We start from the raw sequence: 26,995 nt of genomic DNA on the forward strand, positions 1-26,995 counted from the left end.
TGTTCTTTGGAAGGACTGATGCTAAAGCTGAAACTCCAGTATTTTGGCCACCTCATGCGAAGAGTTGACTCATTGGAAAAGACTCTGTTGCTGGGAGGGATTGGGGGCAGGAGGAGAAGGGGATGACAGAAGATGAGATGGCTGGATGGCATCACGGACTCGATGGATGTGAGTCTGAGTGAACTCCAGGAGTGGGTGATGGACAGGGAGGCCTGGCGTGCTGCGATTCATGGGGTCGCAAAGAATCAGACACGACTGAGCGACTGAACTGAACAATGAAAGCATATCAGTATTTGACTGATTATTAAAATAATAAAGTTGATACTATGGTGCGCTAAATATTTTACACTGGTTAAAAAATACCCAGAACACCAGGATCTTGAGTAAATAAAAGTTAAATTTCTCCCATAGAAATCACATAATCTCTTCAAAAAAACAGCTGTACTTAACTCAGTTTTTCCACCTACTGAGTAAAATTTTAGACTGCTACTTTAATACTTCTGAATATCAGTATCATTGAGTGCAAAATGCAGAAAGGATTGGAAGACTATTGAGAAAAGCAATTGAAATAATCAATTTATTAATGTCAAAAGATATTTTATTGGCTCAACATTAATCTATCCAGCAATAATAATTTACATCTGCAGTATATATTTATCTGTAAGCCACGAAACATAGAGATAAGTCCAAAGAAAATCAATGACAGAAATAGAAAAGAAGAGAGAGGGAGACAAAAAGAGATACTGAAAGGCTTCAAAAAAAATATAAAGGTCTAAATTAAGGGAAAGTTGAAAATAAAGTCTGATAATACATCTCAGTGTCAGAGAGACAGTGACAGAAGCACAGAGACAAATTCATTCCTCAGAGTGAGTAACATACAAGCAAATCAAAAGAGAAGGGAATATTATATATTGGCTCAAATATTAACTTCTCCAGGGCAGTGAGAAGTGAGTCCCAGACCAAATTTTTTTCTTTTCTTTCAATTAATTTTCCTTTGTATCTTATAATTTCATTTCAGTTATTCTCACTTTTCTTCAAATCCTTCCAATTTAACTATTAAATACTTCACTAAAACTTCACAATGTGACAATATGCCTTGGACAGGTACAAAAGACTCTTGTTGCTGTCTTCTGCTCTATTAAGTACTGCATTATTTACTCTTCTGCAGATAATCACTAATCTATAATCTATAAGTAGGAGATTATTTAAATAGATTACAGGCCATTTCATTCTCTAGCTGATAAATTATTTAAAAGAAGAAGCATGAGTTTTAAGCAGATCTAGGATGCAATTTTTAGTCTAGTAAATACAAACCAAAAGGATAATGGAATATTTTTCACTGCATCCTTCAAAAATTATTGGGTTCTTAAGTTAATAAGGCTAACACATATCACTGAAATATAATATCAGTACTTCAATTTTTCTTTTCTGAAAAACCGAAAACATACTTTAATAAAAGTGAATCATGATGTATATTATATAGCTATAAAATACCATAACTATAACTAATAAACTTATAATTATAAATTAATTTGTAAATAATACATAAATATGGCATGAACCACTGCATGCTAAAATTGGGAGGAATTCAAAATAAATATTCCTGATAATAAGACACAGGATTTATATAACCATTTTCCTCACTATCTTTATATATTATTACAATAATCCCTGATGGCTCAGCAGGTAAAGAATCTGCCAGGAATGCAGGAGACACAAGAAACACAGGTTCAATCTCTGGTCAGGAAGATCCCCTAGAGGATGACATGGCAACCCACTCCAGTATTCTTGCCTGGAAAATACTATGGGCAGAGAAGCCTGGCAGGCTACAGTCCATGGGGTCACAAAATGTCAGAGACGACTGAGTGACTAAGCACAAGCACACACACAGTAATCTTTAATAATTTCATTTTTTAAATCTATGTAAATTTAATAAAAAATCACTTCTTGGCATTTTCTATGGAAGATATATTTCAGAATTTTAAATTTTGAATTTTTAGTATTCTTAACCTTAGTGCATAAAATAATTAAACATTTTAGCATTACACATCTCTACATATTTGTGTAATTATAATTGAAATGCATATGACCAGTTGGCATCTGTCAAATCATGAAAATAATCAAGTCATCACAATTCATACTTAATAGCCTACTATGATATCACTGAGGTTGTATATTGCTATTCACAGGACCCTTTCTATAACACATCTACTGGGCCACCATGACATCACCAACTATTCATTTACTGTGATTACAATCATCATACTATTATGTAACACGCTGAAAGATTTTCAGTTTCACTATCAATTTTACTAAAAAATGATTTTTTCAAAGATTTTTAAACAACATTTCAGTTTATGAATTCATAATTTCCTACAGTGCAGAAAATTAAGTTTTTGCCCTAAGAGGAACTGTATACGTAATTTATATCCTATTGTGACTATATCTACAGCAAGTTACAATAACATTTTAAAATCTATAAATAAGAAAAGAATATATCATAAAATATAATGGTATCAAAATCCTAAGAACCTTCTATTCAAACACACTTATTCATCCTGCCTCTTTTTATATGCAACTTTCTGAAGACTAGGTACTATTCTGGGAATGAAATTTCGTTTTGTAGTATTTCCACTGGAAGATACTTCTGCTGAAAAAGATAGTAGAGCGAAAATGCAGTTTTCTCTTCTGTTGAACTGAGGTTAAAACATTCTATATGGTCCATGACTTGTGATAACTATAGGAAAGACACAATCATTTGATTTGCCAAAATGTATAAACAAGAGATGAGAAAAGTGAAAAATAGAAGCAAAAAAGGTCATGAGCTGCAGAAAAAGTTCCAAGGAAAGAAAGGCAAGTCAATCAGCAATTGACAAGACTTATTAAGACCAGAGAGTTTATCAGCTAAGATTATACTGAAGAGCTCCTTTACACTGGACTTTATCATTCTTGGTCCTCTACACCCTCACATCCCATTCTACTACATGACATCTCCTAAAAATGGAAAAACTCAGTTTCATTAATACACAGCACAGCTGATAAGATTTTCAAGAGATTTTAGTACCCACTGTTTTTACCTTTCTGTAGTTTAACTCTAGCAATTTAAAGAAAAGATAAATAAAGGATATATAAAGGATATATATTTACATATATAAATAAAGGATAAATAAATAAAAGATAAATATTACTATAGCCTTAGATCTTAATATTTCAAACTTTAATCACATATTTATATATAAATAAAGGATATATAAAGGATATATATTTTTATATAAATAAAGGATAAAGAAAGGATAAATATTACTATAGCCTTAGATCTTAATATTTCAAACTTTAATCACAATCTGTTCATTTTCTAAATGAATAGAATTTTATTTGCTAAAAGTAGCTCTAAGAGGGAAGTTTACAGTGATATAAGTTTACATCATGAAACAAGGAAAATCTCAAATGAACAATCTAATCTTATACCTAAAGCAACTAGAGAGATAAGAATATACAAAACTCAAAATTAGTAGAAGGAAAGAATTCACAAGTCTCAGAGAAGAATATACATGAAGTAAAGACTTAAAAACAACAGAAAATCAAAAAATTAAAAGTTAGTTCTTTGAAAATATAAACAAAATTGATAAACCTTTACTCAGAATCATCAAGGAAAAAAGGGAAAGGGTCCAAATCAATAAAGTGAAAGTGTTAGTCACTCAGCTGTGTTTGACTCTTTGTGACTTCATGGACTGTAGCTCATCAGACTACTCTGTCCATAGAATTTTCCAGGCAAGTATACTGTTGTGGGTAGCCATTCCCTTCTCCAGGGGATCTTCCTGATCCAGGAATCGAACCAGGGTCTGCAGGCAGATTTGTTACTGTTTGAGCCACCAGGGAAGCCCCAAATCAATAAAATTAGCAATGAAAAAGAAGTTACAACAAACACCACAGAAATACAAAGGATCACAAGAAACTGCTGGGTTTTCCTGGTGGCTCAGATGGTAAAGAATTTGCCTACAAAGCAGGAGATCCAGGTTTATAAATCCTTAAAAAGGTACAATCTCTCAAGAATGAACAAGGAAAAAATAGAAAATATGACAGACCAATTTTAAGTACTGAAATTGAACCTGTAACTTTAAAACTTTCAACAAACAAAAAGTCCAGGACCAGAAGACTTAACACATGAATTTTACCAAACATTTGGAGAAAAGTTAACATCTATCCTTCTGAAACTATTTCAAAAACTGCAGAGAAAGGTACACTTCCAAACTCATGGTATGAAGTCACCATCACCCTAATACAAAAAACAGACAAAGGTACTCCCCAAAAGAAAATTACAGGCCAATATCACTGATGAAAAATCCTCAACAGAATATTAGCAAACTGAATCCAACAATTCATTAAAAGGATCACATACCAGTAGTCATGTATGGAATGTGAGAGTTGGACCATAAAGAAGGTTGAGTGTTGAAGAACTGATGCTTTGGAATTGTGGTCCTGGAGAAAACTCTTGAGAGTCCCTTGGACTGCAAGATCAAACCAGGAAATGAACCCTGACTATTCACAGGAAGGACAGATGTTGAAGCCAAAGATTCAATACTTCAGCCACCTGATGCAAAGATCTGACTGAAAAGACCCTGATGCTGGGGAAGACTGAAGGCAGGAGGAGAAGGAGGCGATAGAGGATGAGATGGTTGGATGACATCACAGTCTCAGTGGACATGAGTTTGAGCAAACTCCGGGAAATAGTGAAGGACAAGGGAAGCGTGGCATATTGTAATTCATGGGATGCAGAGTCAAGTGCGACTTAGCGACTGAACAACAAATGCCATGATCAAGTGGTATTTATCCCAGGGATACAAAGATTTTTCAATATCCACAAAGTAATCAGTATAATATATACCACATTCACAAACTGAAGAATAAAAGTAATATGACCATATCAATAAATGCAGAACAAGTTTTTGATAAAATTCAAAATCCATTTATGATAAAAACTCTCCAGAAAGTGCAAATAGAGGGAACATATCTCAATATAATATAGGCCATTTATGACAAACCCACAGTAAACATCATACTCAACACATTTCCTCTAAGATCAGGTACAAGACAAGGATGTCCACACTTACTGCTTTTACTCAGTGCAGTTTTAGAAGTCCTGGCCATAGCAGTCAAAAAGAAACAGAAATTAACGAAAAAATTCAAATTGGAAAAGAAGAGGTAAAACTGTCACCATTTGCAGATGACATGACACTATATTTGCTTCCCTGGTGGCTCAGCTGGTAAAAAATTTGCCCACAAGGTGGGAGACCTGTGTTTGATCGCTGGGTTGGGAAAATCCCCTGGAGAAGGGAACAGCTACCCACTCCAGTATTCTTCCAGGAGAATTCCATGGACTATATAGTCCATGGGGTCACAAAGAGTCAGACATGACTGAGAGATTTTCACTTTCATACATAGAAAACCCTTAGGAAACTTCTAGAGCATCATCAGTGAATGTGGTAAAGTTGTAGGATACAAAATTAACACACAGAAATCTATTGCATTTCCATACATTCCCAATGGAAGATCAGAAAGATAAATTAAGGAAACAATTTCACTTACAATCACATCACAAAGATGAAAATATCTAGAAAGAGACTTAAGGAGGCAAAAGACCTATATTCTGAAAATGGTAAGACACTGATGAAAGAAACTCAAGATGACACAAACAGGTGGAAAGATATACCATGTTCCTGAACTGGAAGAATTAATGTTAAAACAACTCCCTAACCAAGGCAATTTACAGATTCACTTTGGAGTATAGTATGAAGGTTCCTTAAAAACTAAAAATAGAGCTATCATATGCTCCTGCAATCCCAGTTCTGGGCATTTTTCTGAAGAAAACCATAATTTGAAAAGATACATGCATCCCAATGTTCATCACAGCACTATTTACAACAGCTAAGACATGGAAGCAACCTAAATGTCCACAAACAGATGAATGGATAAAGAATATGTTGCATATATGTATTTACTCAGTTATAAAAAAAGAACAAAATAATGCCACTTGCAGCAACATGGATAGACCTAGAAATAACCATACTAAGAAAAGTAACCCAGACAGAGGAAGACAAATATCACAGGATATCACTTATAAGTGGAATCTAAAAAAAAAAGGTACAAATGAACTTATCTACAAAACAGAAATAGACCCACAGACATAGAAAACAAACTTACAGTTACCAAAGTTGAAAGTGGGGAGGGATAAATAAGGAAGTTGGGATTAACATATACACACTACTATATGCTTCCCAAGTGGGTCAGGGTAAAGAATCTAGCTGTTAATGCGGGAGCCACAGGAAATGTGGGTTCAATCCCTGGGTGGGAAAGATCCCCTGGAGGAGGAAATGGCAACCCACTCCAGTATTTTTGCCTGGAAAATTCCATGGACAGAGGAGTCTGGTGGGCTACAGTCCATGTGGGTCACAAAGAATCAGACGGACATGACTGAGTGACTAAGCACCCATGCACTACTATAAACAAAGTGAATAACCAGTAAGAACCTCCTGGATAGCCCGGAGAACTATACTCAATACTTTGTAATAACTGGAACTTCCTTGGTGGTCCAGGGGTTAAGAATCCACCTTGCAACGCAGGAGATATGGGTCTGATCCCTGGTCTGGGAACTAAGGTCGCACAAGCTGTAGAGCGACTAACCCTGCATGCTGCTACTACTGAGTGTGTGTGCTCCAGAGCCCATATGAAGAACACACATGCCACAACTAGAGAGTCCATGGCCTCAACGAAAGATCCCACATGACTCAGTGAAGATCTTGTGTGCTGCAAGTAAGAGCTGATGCTTCCAAATAAATATATAAATGAATACTTTAAAATATATATTTTATAATAATCTATAAAGAAAAACATTAGACGGAAATGGCAACCCACTCCAGTGTTCTTGCCTGGAGAATCCCAGGGATGGAAGCCTGGTGGGCTGCCGTCTATGGGGTCGCACAGAGTCAGACATGACTGAAGCAACTTAGCAGCAGCAGCAGCAGCAGCAGCAGCATAAAGAAAAACATTAAAAAAAAACTAATGCCATCACTTCATGACAAATAGATGGAAAAAAACAGGAAACAGTGACGGACTTCCTTTTCTTGAGCTCTAAAATCACCGTAGACAGTGACTGCAGCCATGAAATTAAAAGATGCTTGGTTGGATGGCACTACTGACACAATGGACAAGAGTTTGAGCAAACTCTGGGAGATAGTAAATGACAGCAAAGCCTGGTGTGCTGCAGTCCACAGGATCACAAAGAGTTGGGGAGGACTGAGCTACTGAACAACAATAATAAAGGAAAAAAATTTAAATATATATATAATTAAGCCACTATGCTGTATACCTGAAACACAACGTTGTAAATCAACTATACTTCAATTAAAAAATAAGTAAATGAAATTTTTAAAAATTAAAATTTGCTAAAAAAAATCATTTGCAATACTTTGAAAAATAATCCTAGGATCAACAAGACTATCGAAAACCACAATTTCATATGAAATCAAATAATCTGATCACTGTGTGAAGAGATGAATTACTCAATGATCGCATGAACCAAAAACAGGAATCTCCAAATGAACTATCCTTTACAGCTCGTCAGTAACAAGCAGAAGCAAATATTACGCACACATAGGCCTCATCTACCTTATCAGAACTCCAAAATGTTTCTCGTGATCAATTGGTTAAAATATTCTTAAGGTGTATGTTCCTTATATTAAAAACTTTTAAATGAATAATTATAAATAATAAGTTTTTCCAGTATTTGAAAAATTTATATCATTTGTTGGCATATCACAACTATAAAAATAAAATTTAATTTAAAAAACCTCACCTGAACTGGATCAAGTTCTTCCTTGGTGTCTAGTCTTTGGTAGTATATACTAACAAAAATAAAATTTTAAGTTTAAAAATATAAATGGCATTAAATTGACCATCTCTATATATCTATTTAAAATTAATACTGTTATATACAAATACATGAAAACATATGGAACTCTAAGTAACTCTATTCATTCCAGATCATAATATTATTGAGTTTTCTAAAAATTATATTGTTATAAGAGAGAGATTTTATGATAAAGTCAAACTATGTGTACAAAAAACTTAGTATGGACATTTGGTCATTTGATAAATGTCTTAATAGTTTAATGATATTATAGCAGCTGAACAAACAAAAACTGGAGCTATTATAGAAGAATAAATCCTCTGTATATCTTCCAGTGAGTAAAAAGGTAAAACAATAATGACCATTTAAATAATATATAATGATATATGATGCTATAATATATATATTAATGTAATATACATCAGATAGATACAGTAATATAACCTAGCTAAAACCTACTTGTTTTCTATATCATCAATGCAGAGTTTAGATGGTACACAGTTAGGTGACATTGGAAGTTTTATATCATGCTTTCTTAGGGGCATTTTTATGTCTTTATTCATATTCACATGCATTGGTTTTCTCACAGTTTCTAGAATGAAAAAATATATAATTTATAAAAATTATAAGAAAAATAAAAATTTTTAAAGCATCATTTGATATACTATGTTCATTAAAGAAATCCACATTTTAGAAATTTACTGAAACCACCTGTATTCTATGTATGCTAGAAAACATTACAATACTATCTCAGGTATTTTGAATCATTCTTTTTACTTTATCATCTTATATACTCCTCTTGAAAGGGGTTCTACTAAATCCCTTCTACTTTTTTCTTCCTCTAATACTTCCTTGAAACCCAGAGCATATCAGATACTGTCTTACACATTCTCATAGCACTATATAGGTTCTCTATTAATACACTTACCATCCTTTGTTGTTTGTGATTAACTCTATTTCCCTCACTAGATTTTTTAAATTTATAGAAGCAGAATCTTTGTGTCTCTTTATAGAAAAAGTCTCTTTTTTGTCTGTTCAGTACTTGTAACAACTAACAACTTTTCTTTTCTGGGGAATGTTTTTTACACATGCATCAACTATACAGTTCTAGTGGAGACTTTCCACCATCTTATAAAACCCTGCCTTTTCGTAAAAATAATTGGTGAAGGGGTAGATATCTAACCCAAGGAGAATTAAGAACTGTTCCCTCTGGTTAGGAGTAATTGTTCCAGTGCTAAGACCTGGGGTAAGGCAATGCTCCTTCAGTGGAATTTTCAGAAGTTCAGGACCAGTGAAACATCTCTCAGTATTTCTCTAATGGCAAAACTAGGAGAGATGAGCAATGTTAGTTTTTTAAGGTAATGTTTTAAGCCCCAATGATGAAGGCAGTCTGAGAGAATGAAGTGAGAAAAAATCTTGATTGAATTTAAAACCTCTGATTCAAGCAGTTTCTGAAGCCCAGCTGTACCACTGCCCTTCCTTTTAGTTAAGTACCTTGGTCCTTTCAAGGCTGCTGAAACTGGATCCCATAGACTGGGTGGATTATGAACAACAGAAATTTATTTCTCAGTCTGGAGGCTGGGATGTCTAAGATGAAGATGCTGGAAAATCTGGTGTCTGGTGAGGGCCTGCTTCCTGTTTCTCAGACAACCATCTTCTCCCTGTGCTCTCAGATGGTAGAAAGGGAGAAAGAGCTCTCTGGGGTTTCGTTGTTGTTGTTGTTCAGTCACTAAGTTGTGTTCAACTCTTTGCAACCCCATGGATTGCAGCAGCCAAGCTTCTCTGTCCTTCACTATCTCAGACTTTGCTCAGATTCATGTCCATTGAGTCGGTGATGCTATCTAACCATCTCATCCTCTGCTGCATTTTTCTCCTTTAGCCCTCAATCTTTCCCAGCATCAGTGTCTTTTCCAATGACTTGGTTCTTCACAAAGTATTGGAGCTTCAACTTCAACATCAGTCCTTCCAAAGAATATTCAGGGTTGATTTCCATTAGGACTGACTTATTTGAATGAACCAATTCTCTGGCACTCTGCACTCTTTATGTCCAGCTCTCACATTAGCACATGACTACTGAAAAAACCATAGCTTTGACTATATACATACCTTTGTCGGTAAAGTGACACCTCTGCTTTTTAATATGCTGTCTAGACTCTCATAGCTTTCCTTCCAAGGAGCAATGCCGGGAGCCAGTGTGAGGAACTCTGCCCATGGCAAAGGTCATGAGGAAGGAGGCTCAGCATACGCAAAGGAAGGATCGAGCCTCAGAAGACCCCCGTTCCCGAGCATCTACCCCCCAAAACCAGAGTCTGCCTGCTTTACTGTGTTATGCTTTCCACCTACTCTTCTGACATTAACAGGGGGCTGTCCCCCCACCACCTTTTTCTGGAAAAAAGTTAATTTAGAGCTTTTAGATAATAAATCTCCTGGGCATAATATGAGTGTTTCAATCCAAAAACCCCTCTGATGGCTTTCTAGCCTGCCTGCCAGACTCTTACAGCTGCACATGTGATTGTTTGTGGCCTCCTGACTGCGAGAGGCACAGGAAGCTTAAAACATCCTAGGAATGTAGGGGCTTTCGAGGAGTCAAAATCATTAGAATAGGACTGATTAAGGGTTTCATTTGTTGAGCCAATACCTGCTGCCAAGTTTTCATATCTTTTATTTGTAGATATAGTTGGTATATAGAAAAAACAGGTAGTAGCCCTGGTATTAGCAACATTAGATCTTTGAGTTAAGTTCTTTCTTTGTTATAACCCACTGCACCTTTGTTCTACAGGAATGTAACTTTATTTAGTACTTTGAGGGTGATGCAGATTAAAGAAAAAAACACTTCTAGGGAAAAAGAGTTTTCTGGTTGATAGACATTTATTTAGGAAGAGAGCCATAAAAATGTTAACAGGCCTCTTGGCCAGAAGATAATGTATACCACCTGAGACCTTTTGTATATGGGAAGGTATGCAAAAAGAAAGCCTGGTCTCAATAAGGGTCAGGACTGCTGCCCCTGCATAACTCTGCACATTCCATTATTTCTTTATGTACGACTTGGGGTATATAAGCTGCTTTTGAAAATAAAGTTGTGGGTCTGGCGCCAATGCTTGGCTCCTCCATATCATTCTTTCCTCCCTTTTCTGGCTGAATTCCCATCTGGAGTGTGGAGGCTCACTGTGTCTACTTATTTGCCCTGGCTTCTGAGACCCACACAAGAGGGAGCCCAAGGCGGGGCACCCTCCACTATTCAAGCAGGTACCAGTGGCCGACGTAGATGGTGCAAGTTCCTTGTCTTGGAACTTTATTGGTTTTCCACGTAAACCAAGTTATTCAGCCCCTTTTCTCCACTAATTTTCCTACTGCACTATTCTTTCCTAATCTCTCTTTATATTTCTAAATAAATAAGTTTTTCCTCACTGACTCCATTCCCGCTTCGAATTACACTGGATCCACCAGGGCTGGACCCCGGCAGAGCAAGTGTCTTTTAATTTCATGGCTGCAGTAACTGTCCACAGTGATTTCGGAGCCGAAGAAAAGAAAATCTGTCACTGTGTCTACTTTCTGCCCTCTATTCGCCATGAAGTGATGGAACTGGGTGCCATGATCTTCATTTTTTGAATGTTGAGGTTTAAGCAAGCTTTTACACTCTCCTCTTTCACCCTCATCAAGAGAATCTTTAGTTCCTCTTCACTTTCTACCATTAGAGTGGTATCATCTGCATATCTGAGGTTGTTGATATTTCTTTAATAAGGGTACAATTGTATTCATGAGAGTTCCACCCTCATGACCTAATTGCTTCCTGAAAGTCCCTCCTGAATCATTACATTACAAGTTGGAATTTCAATACATGAATTTGGACGGGAGGACACAAACATTCAGTTCATAACATTATTTGAATGTCTGTTAGTTGAGCCTTACTTATAAAATCTTTTTTTTAAGGAGAGTAAAAATACCTCTATCCTCCACCCTTCTATACTCCCAACTGGGGCTCCTGTGACAAAAGATGGATTAACAAGAGGAAAGCATACAAAGTTTATTTAATATAAGTCTTACATAGAAAACGTCATAAGAAAATGAAGACCCAAAGAACCTGAGTATTTTTACATTAGGTTTGATGAGGAATGGAAAAGTTACGGAAAATGTGATAAGACAAAAAAGGAGTACGAGCACAGTGTGTGGTAAATTGGGGAAAACAGCAGTCCTGGCCATTTAGATTCCTCTCAGTGTCCCCCTGTCTTTGAGATAAAGATGTTCCCTGGTTGAGGAACTAAGATCCTGCATGCTGCACATGGCCCAAGGGGGGGAAAAAAAAACAAAACAGTAAAAATCGTTTGACTCAAAATTATAGAAATCTTAAAAGAAAGTATAGCAAACATAAAGGGTAAGCTCTCTGTTCTCCATTTTGGTAATTTTTTGCATTTTACATCAAACCAAAGGCAACTAAAGCAAAAATAAACAACTGAGACTACATTCAACTAAAAAGCTACTGAATAGCAGAAGAAAATCATTAAAACAATGAAAAGACAACCTAAGGAATGGGAGAAAGTATTTGCAAATCACATATCTGATAAGGGGTTAACATCCACAATATAAAGAATTCACATAACTCATTAGCAAAAAAAAAAAAACTAATTTAAATATGGGCAGAGGACTTGAATAGATATTTTTCCAAAAAAGACATACAAATGGCAAGGGGTACTCAATATTAGTAATCATCAGGAAAATCAAAGCAAAACTACAATAAGACATCTTCTCAAACCTGTCAGAAGGAATTATCAAAAAGAGAAGAGATAACAAGTGCTGACAAGAATGTGGAGGAAAGGAAACACTTGTGCACTGTTGGTGGAAATGTAAAGTGGTTCAGCCACTATGGAGAACAGAATGGAGGTTCCTCAAAAAATTAAAAGTAGACTAACACAAGGTTCAGCAATACCCCTTCTGGGTATATAACCAAAAGAAACGAAAAAGGATCTTGAAGACAAATCTGCACTCTCCTGTTCAATGAAGTATTATTCACAATAACCAAGATATGGAAACAACCTAAGTGTCAACGGATGAACAGATGTGGTGTATACATAAAATAGCATTCAGCCCTGAGAAAGAAGAAAATCCTGCCAACTATGACAACATGGATGGATCCTGAAAATATTATGCTAAGTGAAATAAGCCAGACAGAAAAAGACAAATACGGTATGGTATCACTTACATGCGGAACCTTAGAAAAAAAATGTCAAACTCATAGAAACACAGAGTAGAAAAGTGGTTTCCAGGGGCTGAGGATGAGAGAGAAGGGGAAATAGTCAGAGGCTGGCAAAAGGGCACAAACTTTGAGCTGTATGATGGTTAAGATCTGAAGATCTAATATAAAATGTGAGTGTACTTGATAACAATATTATATAAGTGAAGAAAATAAAATCAGATTTACAACAAAAACTTCTATTCCTAAAGTCCATGAATTATGTATTTACTTTTACTACAGTAAAAGTTTTTTACTTGTGTAAACTGCTCTGTGGAGGGAGAAACAAAAAATGACAGAGAAAGGAAAAGAGGGGATACTAAGAATACTATAATCAATTTCCATCTATCATTTATGAACTCTTTTAAGCTCTCATTTTAGCACTTGTTTTAAAAATTAAGTATCAGACAAAGGTCCCTTGAGATAGAAAAAAAAATAGTGTGATTAAACTTTTTTATTTATTTAAAGAATCAAAGTGCAAGCCAAAATGAACTTTATTTTGAAGTATTAAGACTACTACAATTAACATCCCAAAAATGCCTGAGAAATTATTTAAGTTGTGAATCAGGAAACTAATCATTGAGACAAAAATCTTTTCAGCTCTTCCTTTTCAAATAGATTCTCTAAAATAGTATAAGATAATAAATACATTCATTTCCTGCTCTTTAGCTGAAATTTGGTAACTAACTGCCAAGACAGAAAAATGTAATAATTGAAACAGCTGCACTGTAATAAGTCTAACCATGCCTTATAAAATTAATTTTATATAACATTTATACAAACTAAAAATAAAAATAAATGGATTAAGGAATAAGAGATTCTAAGCAAAAATTAACAAATTTTCTTAAGCAGGCATATCCTTTGAGTTCTAAAATTACACTTATTAGAAAATTAAATCTTATAATCACATTGAATTTAAAAAATGGTATTAGAAAAATTTACTTACCAGATGTTTTCTTCTGGCAAGATATCTGATTTACCATATACAGGTTAAGGAGGTCTAAACTGACAGTAGAATTTTTGACAGGGGATAAAACTCCCAGTAATTTCATTTTTGATTTTAACCTTTTCTTTTCAAAATATTCCTAAAATAATTAGAAAGTTACTGCAGCAATTATATGGTTTCAGGCAGAATAATAAATAATAAAAAGCAATAATGCAATCAAATAAATGACAATATTTTTATATTCCTGTGACACACTTTATATGTTTACAAATGAATTAAAGTCAACCATGAAACTAGCAGTTTGCCTAAAGAGTCTAAATTTCACAGCCTCCTATACTACTGGTGGTAGAAATGTGAGATAATTCTCATCTGATAGCTTCTATTTCCATTGAAATATGAGACAAGGTCATCTAATTAGTATGAAGGAAAAAAGAACAGGGTTGGGGAAGAGAGGCTTGAGGAGACAAAGGATGGTATGAAATTTTCAAAGAGTAAGAAAGTGACATGACTAGAGATCAATCCTTTAGCAAAGTGCTGTGAGTCTTTTCTTATAAATGTTCAAAGAATGATCCAAACACTTTTAAGATTTTTTTTTGAATAGTCTGGGGACAGACTACATTCATAGATTATTTAGTATCAAGTGCCTATGTTACACATAATTCTAGGCATAGGAGATAACAGAGTGATTAAAAGTGGTAAGATCCTTTTTTATGAATATATATCAATGAGGTGGGAGAGGAGAACAGAATCAATAAATTTATAAGAAAATACCAGACTTTGAAAAGAGTGATAAATAAAAGGGAATACTGAAGAAAGAGTAACTGGAGGGTGGGGAGCTATTTAGATGTAGTGATCAGAGAAAGTCAATCTAAGATACTTTAGCTGAGACCCAAATATTGACAAGCCAGACATAAAATATCTCAAGGGAGACTATTCCAGAGAAAGGGAAGAAGAGTGGCAGAAAGAAGGTCATTGTGGTTGAAATACAATGAACAACAGGGCGAGCAGTAAAACATAAGGTCAGAGAAGCAGGCAGGATGCAGACCCTTTAGGTCCTTTTAGGCTATGGTTGCATGCGTGCTGCTCAGTCATGTCTGACTCTTTGTGACCCCATGTGTGGCCCACCTGGCTCCTCTGTCCATAGAAGGACAAGGAAAAACTTCTCAGGTAAGAATAATGGAGTGAGTTGCCATTTCCTCCAGGGGATCTTCCATCCCAGGGATTGAATCCACATCTTCTGCATTGGCAGCTGGATTCTTTACCACTATACCACCTGGGATTGTCAAGCTATGGTTAAATCAGATTTATTCTAAAAGCAATGAAAAGCAATTGAGGTTTTTAAGGAAATGATAAATTCTGTGTTTTTCTTTAAAAAAAAATTATGCTAACAGTTGTGTGAAGAACAGAATACAAAAAAATAAAAGAAAGAGCAAAAAATTTTTTGATAAATTCAATGACATTAAAAGTGAGAACTTTCCTTCAAAGATATCATTAAGAAAGTAAACATAAAAGCTACTGAGTACACATATAACTGACAAAGAATTCCTAGATATATAAAAACACAGAAAAAGACAAACAACCCAAATAAAAAATGAAAGAAATACTTGGAAATGTATCTCATGAAGCAGAAAATCTGAATGAAAAGATAGCCAGCCTCAGTAGTAATCAAGAAAAACAAAAAAGGTTAAATTTACAATAAAGCATCATTTCACTGAGGTAACAAATATCCTACTTTCATCACAATCACTCCCTTAACTTTTCTTTAAATTTCACTACCTCTGAGGCTTCCCTGGTAGCTCAGTTGGTAAAGAATCCACCTGCAATGCAGGAGACCCCAGTTCAATTCCTGGGTCAGGAAGATCCCCTGGAGAAGCGATAGGCTTCCCACTCCAGTATTCTTTGGTTTCCCTGGTGTCTCAGCTGGTAAAGAATCCATCTGCAATGTGGGAGACCTGGGTTCAATCTCTAGGCTGGGAGGATCTCCTGGAGAAGGGAAAGGCTACCCACGCCAGCATTCTGGCCTGGAAAATTCCATGGACTATGTAGCCCATGGGCTTGCAAAGAGTCAGACACTACTGAGGAACTTTCACTTTCACCTCTGAACATGAAATCTCACTGCTTGTATTTTTCTGTGAGTTTCTTCATTTGCTCAACATTCTGGTTTTGAGATTTATCTACAATAATTACATGCAAATGATGCATTTTCACTGCTATACCTTGGGTATACCACAAGTTGCTTAACCATTCTACTGCTCCTGGACATTTATTCGGTGCTCCCTTTTCTCTCCCCTGTACCCTGTCCTTCTTCTTCCTCTCTTTCTTCTTCTCTCTATTTTGTTTGCTATTTAACAACAACAAAGATCCAAAGCATGTACATATGCACATAAGGAAGTTTCCTTAGGATATGTATCACTTTTTTGCAAGATACACGCTCAACTTTATTATGTAATACAATCAATGCAATTATTTTTTAAAAACACTAAAAAAAGTAGGAGATAGGTTATAAGGTTACTATAGTACCCTGGGCAACAAATGATTTGGATAAGGGGTATTATAGTATTAACTGTGAGAAGTGATCAGACTTGGGATATATTGGAACTAGATGACAACAAGAATCAACAATGCTCCATAATTCTGTGCCTGAGAAAAATGGGTAGCTAATTAAGCTATCTATAAGAATGGAGAAACTAAAATGGTCCTCCAGTTTCACTCAGGTGAATTTATTAACCTTGGAAAAATGCTCCAAAATATCACTGTTCTTGTAACACTATGAGACACAATAAAAATATATTTTCTTTACCTTCTGCTTTCTCCTTTCCTGCTTGATCAGAACCCTGGTCCTGAAAAGGGAAGCAGGATTATTTTATAATGATTAAATAAATAGTCTCTAAAACAACTGTCATTTTATCTGAACTGAAGACTTGGAATTAAATTCTAAAAGTAGCAATAATTATTTTCTGAGAAGAAACTATAAAAATGTTCTCAAATTATTTATAAAATATATACTGTTTCACAAAATTTTCCTGGATAAAAAAAACCAAGAACTAATAAAACTGACTCTAGACCTATGGTGAATAATTAAACATAAAATAAATCAGTTATAAAAATCAAAATTAGCAGAGAAATCAGTGCATGGAAAGAAAGTATCACTGAAGCACTCTTATCTGATAGCAATATTCTAAGTCAACACTGCTATTTTCTTTGCCTTTCCCTGTAATTCAATATTCTACTAAAATTAACACAGAATAGAGAGAAGATAAAAATCTATATAGGATCTAACAAAATGTTAAGTTTATTATTAGAGCAACTTCAGTTACATTAGCTATGCGTATCTGAAACCTCAGAACTTCTTTAAAACACTGCTAGTCATTATGGATGTGCTTCAGACCACATAACCTTCATGCCAAAAACTGCACTGACTCCCAATGATAATACAGCATTTAAGAGGTATAAAATATTTGCTTTATTAATAATAGTGAAATGCTATAAAACATTTATTGATAATATAAGCAAATATGCACAACGTATCTTTTGGACATACATGAATTATGGTTTCAAATTCAATATTTATGAATTATAAATAAAATAAAATGTATTCTAGTTATATGATATTATGCAATAACATGAAAATAAAATTGCTAATAATGAGTACCATATATCTTGCATCAATGTAGATACTCCAGAATCTTTACATGTAAAAACTCATTTAATCTTCATAGCAACTCTATAATGTAAGTTCTATTTTTACTCCCCCTTTACTGATGAAGAAACTAGACACAGAGAGGTTAATTAATTTGTTCAAGGTCACAGTGCTAATAAGTGATAGAGCCAGGATTCAAATTCAAGAATTCTAGCTTTGAAATTTTAAATCAGTGCCTTCTAATTCTGTCTAAGCATGCTAACTGTGAATAAAGAAAGCAGTTCATTTTTCCAAATGATTTTCATAAACTACATGAAGGACAGTTCTGAATATCCCTAGACTCTGCTGCTTACTGAACTTATTATTTAACATATTTCCCAACAGACGTCTTAAATTGATCACTTTGAGGTCACTGAAAAATAAATCCAATCTACTATGCTCCATGCTGCATCATAAGTATACTGCTGGCATTCAAACTTTAGGAAAAAAAGGAAATAAATTACATTTCATTAACTCATCAAATGCTAAGGCTAGAATGGACCTTTGAGATTAGTTTATTCTCCATCATTTCAAAACTTAAAAAACTATGGCACAGCAAAAAAAAAAAAAAAAAAAAACTATGGCACAGAAAATGAAGTGACTTTTCAAAGTTCAGAAATATAAGAAGATGCTGTAATAAAACTTTACAATCCAGATTATAAACAGAAAATGTAAACATCAATTTTATAAGTAGTTCCACATTGTAAAGATCAATATAATTAGGGAAAAGTCAAAAACTAAATATAGTCTTCTTATGTATAAAACAACTGAACTTATTCCAGGCTGATTTTCCATTATCCAAGACATTATCTTATGGCTTTTACCAAATTCTATATACTAGATAATCCCCATTTCTATTCACCTAAGAAAAAAATAATTAGGAATTCAAGACCAATTGCTAGATCAGCCTACTATCACTAAACCACACCGAAAGTAAAAATGGATCTTGATGTATAAGTCAAAGGCAATTTCTTAAACTAAACATTTTAGACTATTATTAAGGCAACAATGTTACTCTAAGCAGTACTCTGTCTAAATGTTTTACTGAATTCAGTCATTTTCAACTACCTACATTAAAAAAGAATATCAGTTAGGATTCATAGTTATAAGAAAGGAAAGCATATTTGGTTAATTTAAATAGAAAATAAGTTAAAAGGAAGTTGGATAACCAGTAGATCTGCCAAAGGGCTGAGCAAGCATGTTTGGCAACTGGCAGGAACAAGGAAGACTAAGCAGCTGTGGTGTCACAGTCAAAATTACACCATGATTAGTCTCAAAAGGATACCACTGCTAGCACTTGTGAACACTGGACTCCATTGACTGTAGCATTTCTACTTCTAAACAATGAACAACCACCTCTTCTAGCATCTTCTAGCATTACTAACCCTGAAAATTCAATCCTGTTGCAGCTCCTGCAGCTGCTTCCTAGAATAGGCACCTTGCAGGCCTTATTTCTTTGGATTACTAACTTGATTCAAGGTAAAAGATAAGTGCATCAGTCCAAGCTTAGATCATATGCCAATTCACTAGTAGCAAAACAGGCTGAAAGAGGTATGTTGTTTTTTTTTCTTCTAGATTGTACAAAAGTAAGTAGGCTGTGCTGTGTGTGCATGCTAAGTCACTTCAGTTGTGTCTGACTCTTTGCGACCCTATGGACCATAGCCTGTCAGACTACTCTGTTCTTCAGATTCCCCAGGCAAGAATACTGAGGTGGGCTGTGCCTATTATCAAAATTCATAAGGCAAGAAACACCTCAGAAGTAGACAAGCTCAGATACTGGGCTGTCAAAGAGTGTAAATATTCACTAAAGAGGAAAAAAAAGTGAAAGGGAGAGTGGCTCAGTTGTGTTCGACTCTTTGTGACCCCATGGACTATGCAGTCCATGGAATTCTTCAGGCCAGAATACTGGAGTGGGTGGAGCCGTCCTTCCCAACCCAGGGATTGAACTCAGGTCTTCCTCACTGCAGGTGGATTCTTTACCAGCTGAGCCACCAAGGAAGACCAAGAATATTGGAGTAGGAGGCCTATCCCTTTTCCAGCTGATCTTCTCGATCCAGAAATTGAACCAGGGTCTCCTGCATTGCAGGCAGACTCTTTACCAGCTGAGCTACCAGCAAAGCCCCATTAAAGAGATGTACAGTTTAAATAATTAACAATCCAAAAGTGATTTTTTAATTTGGCTACATCAGGTATGTATTTGTATGTATGTACTTATATGTGTGCATGTTGGGAAGGCTCTCCTTCTCTTTATATATATATATTCCTAACAGTTGCTTCTAATGGTTTCACTTAGATTAACATTAAAATAAGACAACAAAGTTGTTTTTTCCTCCCAAGGGTTAACCAAGACTGTGTCAGACAGAAAAAAAATTTTCATCTGCCCTTCTAGGTTCTTCTGAGTGGTCTAAGAATTAAGTTGACGTGAGACACATTAACAGGAGAAAGGCAAACAAAAGTTTAATAACATCTATGCATTAAAGTGGTGGTTTAGTCACTCATCTATGTCTGACGCTTTGCAACCCCGTGGACTGTAGCCTGCTAGGCTACTCTTTCCATGGGGATTTTCCAGGCAAGGATACTGGAGTGGGTTGCCATTTCCTTTTCCAGGGGAACTTCCTGACCTAGGGATCGAACCCTGGTCTCCTATACTGCAGGCAGTCTCCTGCATAGCAGGCAGATTCCTTACTGACTAAGCCACCAGGGACCCAGGGAAGCCCCTCCAAGTTAGTTAGTCATGTCTGACTCTTTGCAACCCCATGGACTATAACCAACCAGGCTCTGCTGTCCATGGAATTTTTCTGGTAAGAATACTGGAGTAGGTTGCCATTTCCTTCTCCAATCATGAAAGATACCAAGGAAAACTGAGTAATTAATGAAATGGCTAAAGTCCTCACCTTAAATACCATCTTCACCTAAAGACAAAAAGGATATTGGGAATAGTGGTTTGGGACTTCACAGGGGAGAAAGGCAATTCATATGGAAATGGAAAGCAAATGTTTGGTACATAAATGTTTGATGGGCCATACAGACAATGGGACACAGGTTGGAATCTGATCTGCAGGCCCTGCCAGGTTTCCCACACCACACCCAATCCATATTTGCAGATACCTCTGATGACAGCTCTGTTCTGAGAACAGACCCCCATCTGAAATATTTGCATATCTTATATCCGACAAGGAATCAATATCTAAAATATGTAAGGAGCTAGGAATTCATATTACTCCATAACAAAAATGCAAATTACCCAATTTAAAAATTGGCAAAGGACCTAAATAGACATTTTTCCAAAAAAGGACATACAAATGGCCAACAGGTACATGAAAACGTGCTCAACGTCACTATCAGGAAAATGCAGATTAAAACCACAATGATTTATCATCACATACCAGTTAGGATTACTTTTATCAGAAAGAAAAAAGATAAATGCTAGTAGTACTTCCCTGGTGGTCTGGTGGCTAAGACTCCTATTCCCAACGCAGAGACCCTGGGTTCAATCTCTGGTCAGGTAAATAGATCCCACATGCATCAACTAAGAGTTTGCATGCTGCAACTTAAGATGCTGCATGCTGCAGTGAAGATCAAAGATCCTGAGTGCAACTAAGGCAGGGTACAGCCAAATAAATAAATATATAAATAAATGTCTTTTTAAAAAGAAAGAAATGCTGGGAAGAGGAAAAAAGGGAACCCCTGTATACTGTTGCTAGCAATGTAAATTGATGCTGCCACTATGGAAAACTGGAGAAGGCAACGGCAACCCACTCCAGTACTCTTGCCTGGAAAATCCCATGGACAGAGGAGCCTGGAGAATCCCAGGGTCGGGGGAGCCTGGTAGACTGCCGTCTATGGGGTCGCACAGTCGGACACGACTGAAACAACTTGCAGCAGCAGCAGCTACGGAAAACAGTATGGAATTTCCTCAAGAAATTAAAAACAGAGCTACCACATACATGATTCAGCAATCCCACTTCTGGGTATGTATTCAAGAGAAATCAATATCTCAAAGAGACAGTTCTAGTCACATGTTCATAGCAGCATTATTCCATAAATAAAACAACCTAAGTGTTCATCAACCATAGTTAGAGATGAATAGATCAAGAAAATGCAGTACATTTCCATATACACAATGGAATGTCAATGAGCTTTTAAAATGAATGAAATCAGGGTCTTTCTTGGCAGTTCAGTGGTTAAGATTATGTGCTTCCAATGCAAATGGTGAACTAAGATCCCACATGTGGTAAGATGTGCCCAAAAAAATTAAAAAGAAAAAAAAAGGCGCTTAACAAAATGAAATTATGTCATTTGCAATAATATGGATGAACTTGGAAGGCATGATCGTAAGCAAAATAATCCAGACAGAGAACAACAAATATCACATGGTAACAGTTATATGCGGAATCTGAAAAGAAAAAAAAAAAAATCAAACTTAGATTCAGAGAATAGAAAAATGTTTCCTGAAGAGTGGGAAAATAGGGAGGGAAAGCTCTGTAAAAAAGGATACAAATTTTCAGTTCATATGACTAAGGTCTGAGGATCTAATGTATACCATGGTAACTACAGAAGATAATGTTGTATTGCATAATTGAAATTTGCTAGGAGAGGAGAACTTAAACGTTCTCACCAAAAAATAAATCTGTGAGGTGATGGATATAGTAATTAACTTGATGAGAGGAATATTTTCACAATATACACATATATCAAATCATCATGTGGTATACTTTAAATGCCTTGTCTTTTTACTTGTCAATTATACCTCAATAAAACTCAAGAGAAATAAAGTAAGATAGCAATCTTACTGTGTTTTCCAATACCCCTAAATAATAGTGGAAATGATGGATTTCATATCTGAGAAAGAAGAAAGATGTCCACATAATTAAAACAGCCTGCCATTTAAAAAACATGAATCCTCAGAAGTCATCTGCTTAGTTTTGCTGTTGTCCAGTCGGTAAACCATATCTGACTCTGCAACCCCATGGACGTCAGTGCACCAGGCTTCTCTGTTCTTCACTATCTCCTGGAGTTTGCACAAATGGGTGTCAGTTGAGCTGATGATGCCATTCAACCATTTCATTCTCTGTTGCCCTCTTCTCCTGCTGCCCTCAGTCTTTCCTAGCATCAGCATCATTTCCAATAAATTGGCTTTTTGCATCAGGTGGCCAAAGTATTGGAGCTTCAGCTTAAGCATCAATCCTTCCAGTGAATACTCAGGGTTGATTTCCTTTAGGATTGACTGGTTTGATCTCCTTGCAGTCCAAGGGACTCTCAAGAGTTTTCTCCAGTACCACATATCGAAAGCATAGATTCTTCAGCACTCAACCTTCTTTATGGTCCAACTCTGACATCTGCATGACTTCTGGAAAAACCATAGCTTTGACTTATAGGGACCTTTGCTGGTAAAGTGATAGCACTGCTTTTTAATATGCTGTCTAGGATTGTCATAGTTTTCCTTCCAAGGAGCAAGTGTCTTCTAATTTCATGGCTGCAGTCACCATCCACAATGATTTTGGAGCCCAAAGGAATAAAAATATGTCATTGTTTCCACTTTTTTCATTTCTATTTGCCATAAAGTGATGGGACCAGATGCCATGATCTTAATTTTTTGAATGTTGAGTTTTAAGTGAGTTTTTACACTCTCCTCTTTCACCCTAACCAAGAGGCTCGTTAGTTCCTCTTTGCTTTCTGCCATTAGGGTGGTATCACTTGCATATCCAAGGTTGTGGATACTGCTCCCAGAAATCTTGATTACAGCTTGAAATTCATCCAGCCCAGCATTTGGCATGATGTACTCTGTATAGAAGTTAAATAAGTAAGGTGACAATATACAGCCTTGACTTACTCCTTTCCAAATTCTGAACCAGTCCATTAATCCACATCTGATTCTAACTGTTGTTTCTTGACCTGCATACTAGTTTTATAGGAAACAGGTAAGGGAATACTGGTATTCCCATCTTTTTTAAGAATTTTCCATAGTTTGCTGTGATCCACACAAAGGCTTTTTCATAGTCAATGAAGCAAAAGTAGATGTCATCCTGGAACTTCTTTGCTATTGCTATAATTCAACGAATGTTGGCAATTTGATTTCTGGCTCCTGTGTTTTCTAAACCCAGCTTGTACATCTGAAATTTCTCAGTTCACATACTGCCTAGTTTGACTACAGTGATATTAAATATGTAACTAACAGCCATGATTATATTTTAAAGTCTCCTCAAGTTTATGTAAATATTCTCCAATATACTTTACTACAAAGTACACTAAAACACGGCACTGATTCTTAGGAATACTTAGGAGCACGACTTCCATAGCCTGTCCATCATTCAGATTTCAACCTTGTTCTCCATCCCTTCACTTCATATATTCTAACACTCAACTAAATTAAAATATACATTTCTCTTTTTCATATATAGATACTTCTCTCACCATATTTTTGTATTCAAAACTTTTAATACTTTATGGCTTCATTCAAATGACAGTTTTGTCATGAAATTTATATGTATTTTACATAAAATAACTTTAAGAGTATTTCTAATATTGTCTTGAAATTTGAACTACCAGAGAACTAGGAGTGGTAAAGTGGAAATGAGGCTCATTCTTTTAACGATTATTATGCTATTCAGGAAAATGAATTTTTAAAAACACATACTGCAACTATATCTTTCAATAAAAGTTTTAATGAATACTATTAGTTGCCATTATAGCACATAATAAAAAGAAAATCAGTAGGTCATAACATCTTCATAAACCACTACAAGTTATCAATTCTAAGAAGCAGGAATATAGACATTTGTTACATTATTTTTGTTAAGAAAAAAACTAGAACAGGTGTAAAGAGGTTAATGGAGGGAAAGTGGGGAAAGAAGGGAATAAAAGTAAGGGAGCAAGTGAGGGAGGGGCAGAGAGAGACAGAAAAAAAACTATGCTGAGTACAGAAATATACAGGGCATTCTGCCCCTTGCTAGTCTTTCTAATAAGAAAATATTTAAAGCAAAATGTTAAAGAAATATTTTCTTTGGGGAAAAAAAAGACACAAAGGCAATAAAGTTGTCAAAGAAATAGAAAACACAATACTAATGTACATTTTACATAGAAATGCAGGAGATACTGAAACAATTGGTTCGGCCAAAATGTTCCTTCTTTGTTAACCCAACTGAACTTTTTGGCCAACCCAATACATTAGGGGTTTAAAATTATAGGTATCATATGCCTTAATTATCAGTTAGTCTTGAATTATTCTTTTTTGTTTCTTTTGTTTTTTAATTTGCTTATTTTTTTAGTGCCATGGTGCCATGCAAAAGAAACTGTTTCCAGTTTGTTAAAATCATATAATAATACCTTAAGTGTGATTAAAAGTGAAAAATATAAATACAATTAATAGAGCAATAACTAACAAATGAAAGATAATATTTTATGGCTTATGTTACACTGAAATTAACATTAACTTAAAACATCAAAATCTAGCACTGTTAGCTAACAGACTTATTAAGATTCAGGGCAGCAACTAGCCTAGAAAAAGTACTTACATTGGCTTTCCTTAAAACTAAAGCCAGTCTACCTGATGTGTTAGGAATACTAATGATATATTTTAGAATACTATAATTTTAAATAAATTCTTATAATACCAGAGAAAAGTTTTTAGATATGTACATACCACAAAAGGCAAAGTATTGTAAAAAATTTGGCAAATCAATATGGCAGAAACATATCTATTAATAATACTCAGAATACAGAGCCTCATTAAAATGAGTTCTTAGATACTTAATTCTTAAGAGTAGTTTCACACAGAAAACAATTTTTATAGTTACAGCCTGTAATGATAAACATGAGCAGCCATCTCTTGAATCACACAGTGGAAGAGATTTTAGAATGTGAATGATACCCCAACATAGGTGTATATGTCAGGATAGTCACAATGAATTTTTAAAAACATTATTTTCAATAATTATAATTCACTAAAACATTCAACAGCTGACATTATTTCATTCCATTCAGGGAATATTTTGAGTAAAGATTTCCAACTGTTCTTGAACAAAATGTCATCAAAATTTAGAGGACATGCTTACAAAAATGTTCAATAACAATGCATGACAGACTGATTTATAAAGCAATTCTTTTTGGCTGTTCAGTCACTCACGTGTGTCTGACTCTTTGTGACCCCATGGACCGCAGCATGCCTGGCTTCCCAATCCCTCACCATCTCCTGGATGCTTGCTCAGACTCATGTCCATTTTGTCAGTGATGCCATCCAACCACACCATAAGGACTTAAATGCTTGTAAAATTCAATTAATGAAAGGCAGCAAAGACAGAAAGCTTATAATGACATGTGAAGTATTTATTTGTATTCAACATTAGTAGTGTCTCAAAGACTTTGTAATTCAGATACATTAACTGTGCATCTATAAAATTATTTGAAATTTTCATAACTTCAGTTTTTCTGAAGTTTATTTTATCAAAAATCAAACCTCTTTGGATGAACTATGAAATATCTGTAAACTACAACCAATTCCATGTATATCTTGGTTATAGGATACATAATTTAGTAAGAATCCTGTTTTACCCATAATGCCATGATCCACCAATCTGTGTCCATATTACCTTTGTAGAAATAATTTTATCTTTAATGTTCTGCAGTTCCATGTATCAAATTACTGTCTGAAACTATAATCTCCTTAAAACAACTAACTACTAAATCTGAAAGTAAATCCTATGCTTTTTCAGTAGATCTGTGTCTTCAGATTTTTCTGTGGTCAATGACAAAGCCATGAGAGGTGATAAATGCTGGCACACACCATGTATACAAGTTACAGATTCATATCAACTTTAATGAAAAACAAAATGTTAGAACTTAATTTATCATTAAGCATTAGTTTTTCTTTATTTGAACTCCATGCTGCCAAAAAGTTCACAAAAGTTTTACCAAAAAATATAACAAAAGAAAGTAGTTGTTGACAGAAGCACTATAGCAACAACATTTCAACTACCCTTTGTATGTTCTCTGACAGGTCTGACGAGCCTCTATTCCTTGTAGATATTTCACTGACACCTAATCTAAAATCTTTTACGTTTCGTATTGGTCCAAACCCCAGGCATGGTGGATGTACAAATCTCTCCAACCTTAGCATCAATGGTACAACTAGCTATTAAAACAGCGGCCAGCTGGGATTGTTGCTTTATTAGTCACTAAGATGTGTCCAACTCCTTTGCGACCCATGGACTGTAGCCCACCAGGTTCCTCTATTCATGG

At 35.3% G+C, this 26,995-nt stretch overlaps 1 protein-coding gene across 1 annotated transcript in view; it reads right to left on the minus strand.

Annotated features, from left to right (window-relative positions):
* REDIC1 (regulator of DNA class I crossover intermediates 1) overlaps nt 1-26,995 on the minus strand; it is an 88,125-nt gene that overhangs the window by 55,000 nt on the left and 6,130 nt on the right. Inside the window, 5 exon segments of the mRNA XM_068971446.1 lie at nt 2,550-2,696; nt 7,853-7,901; nt 8,366-8,498; nt 14,080-14,218; nt 16,880-16,919. Coding sequence (XP_068827547.1) covers nt 2,550-2,696; nt 7,853-7,901; nt 8,366-8,498; nt 14,080-14,218; nt 16,880-16,919 — 508 coding nt within the window.

This window comes from Capricornis sumatraensis, chromosome 4 (assembly GCF_032405125.1).
Source record: "Capricornis sumatraensis isolate serow.1 chromosome 4, serow.2, whole genome shotgun sequence".
NCBI lineage: Eukaryota > Metazoa > Chordata > Mammalia > Artiodactyla > Bovidae > Capricornis > Capricornis sumatraensis.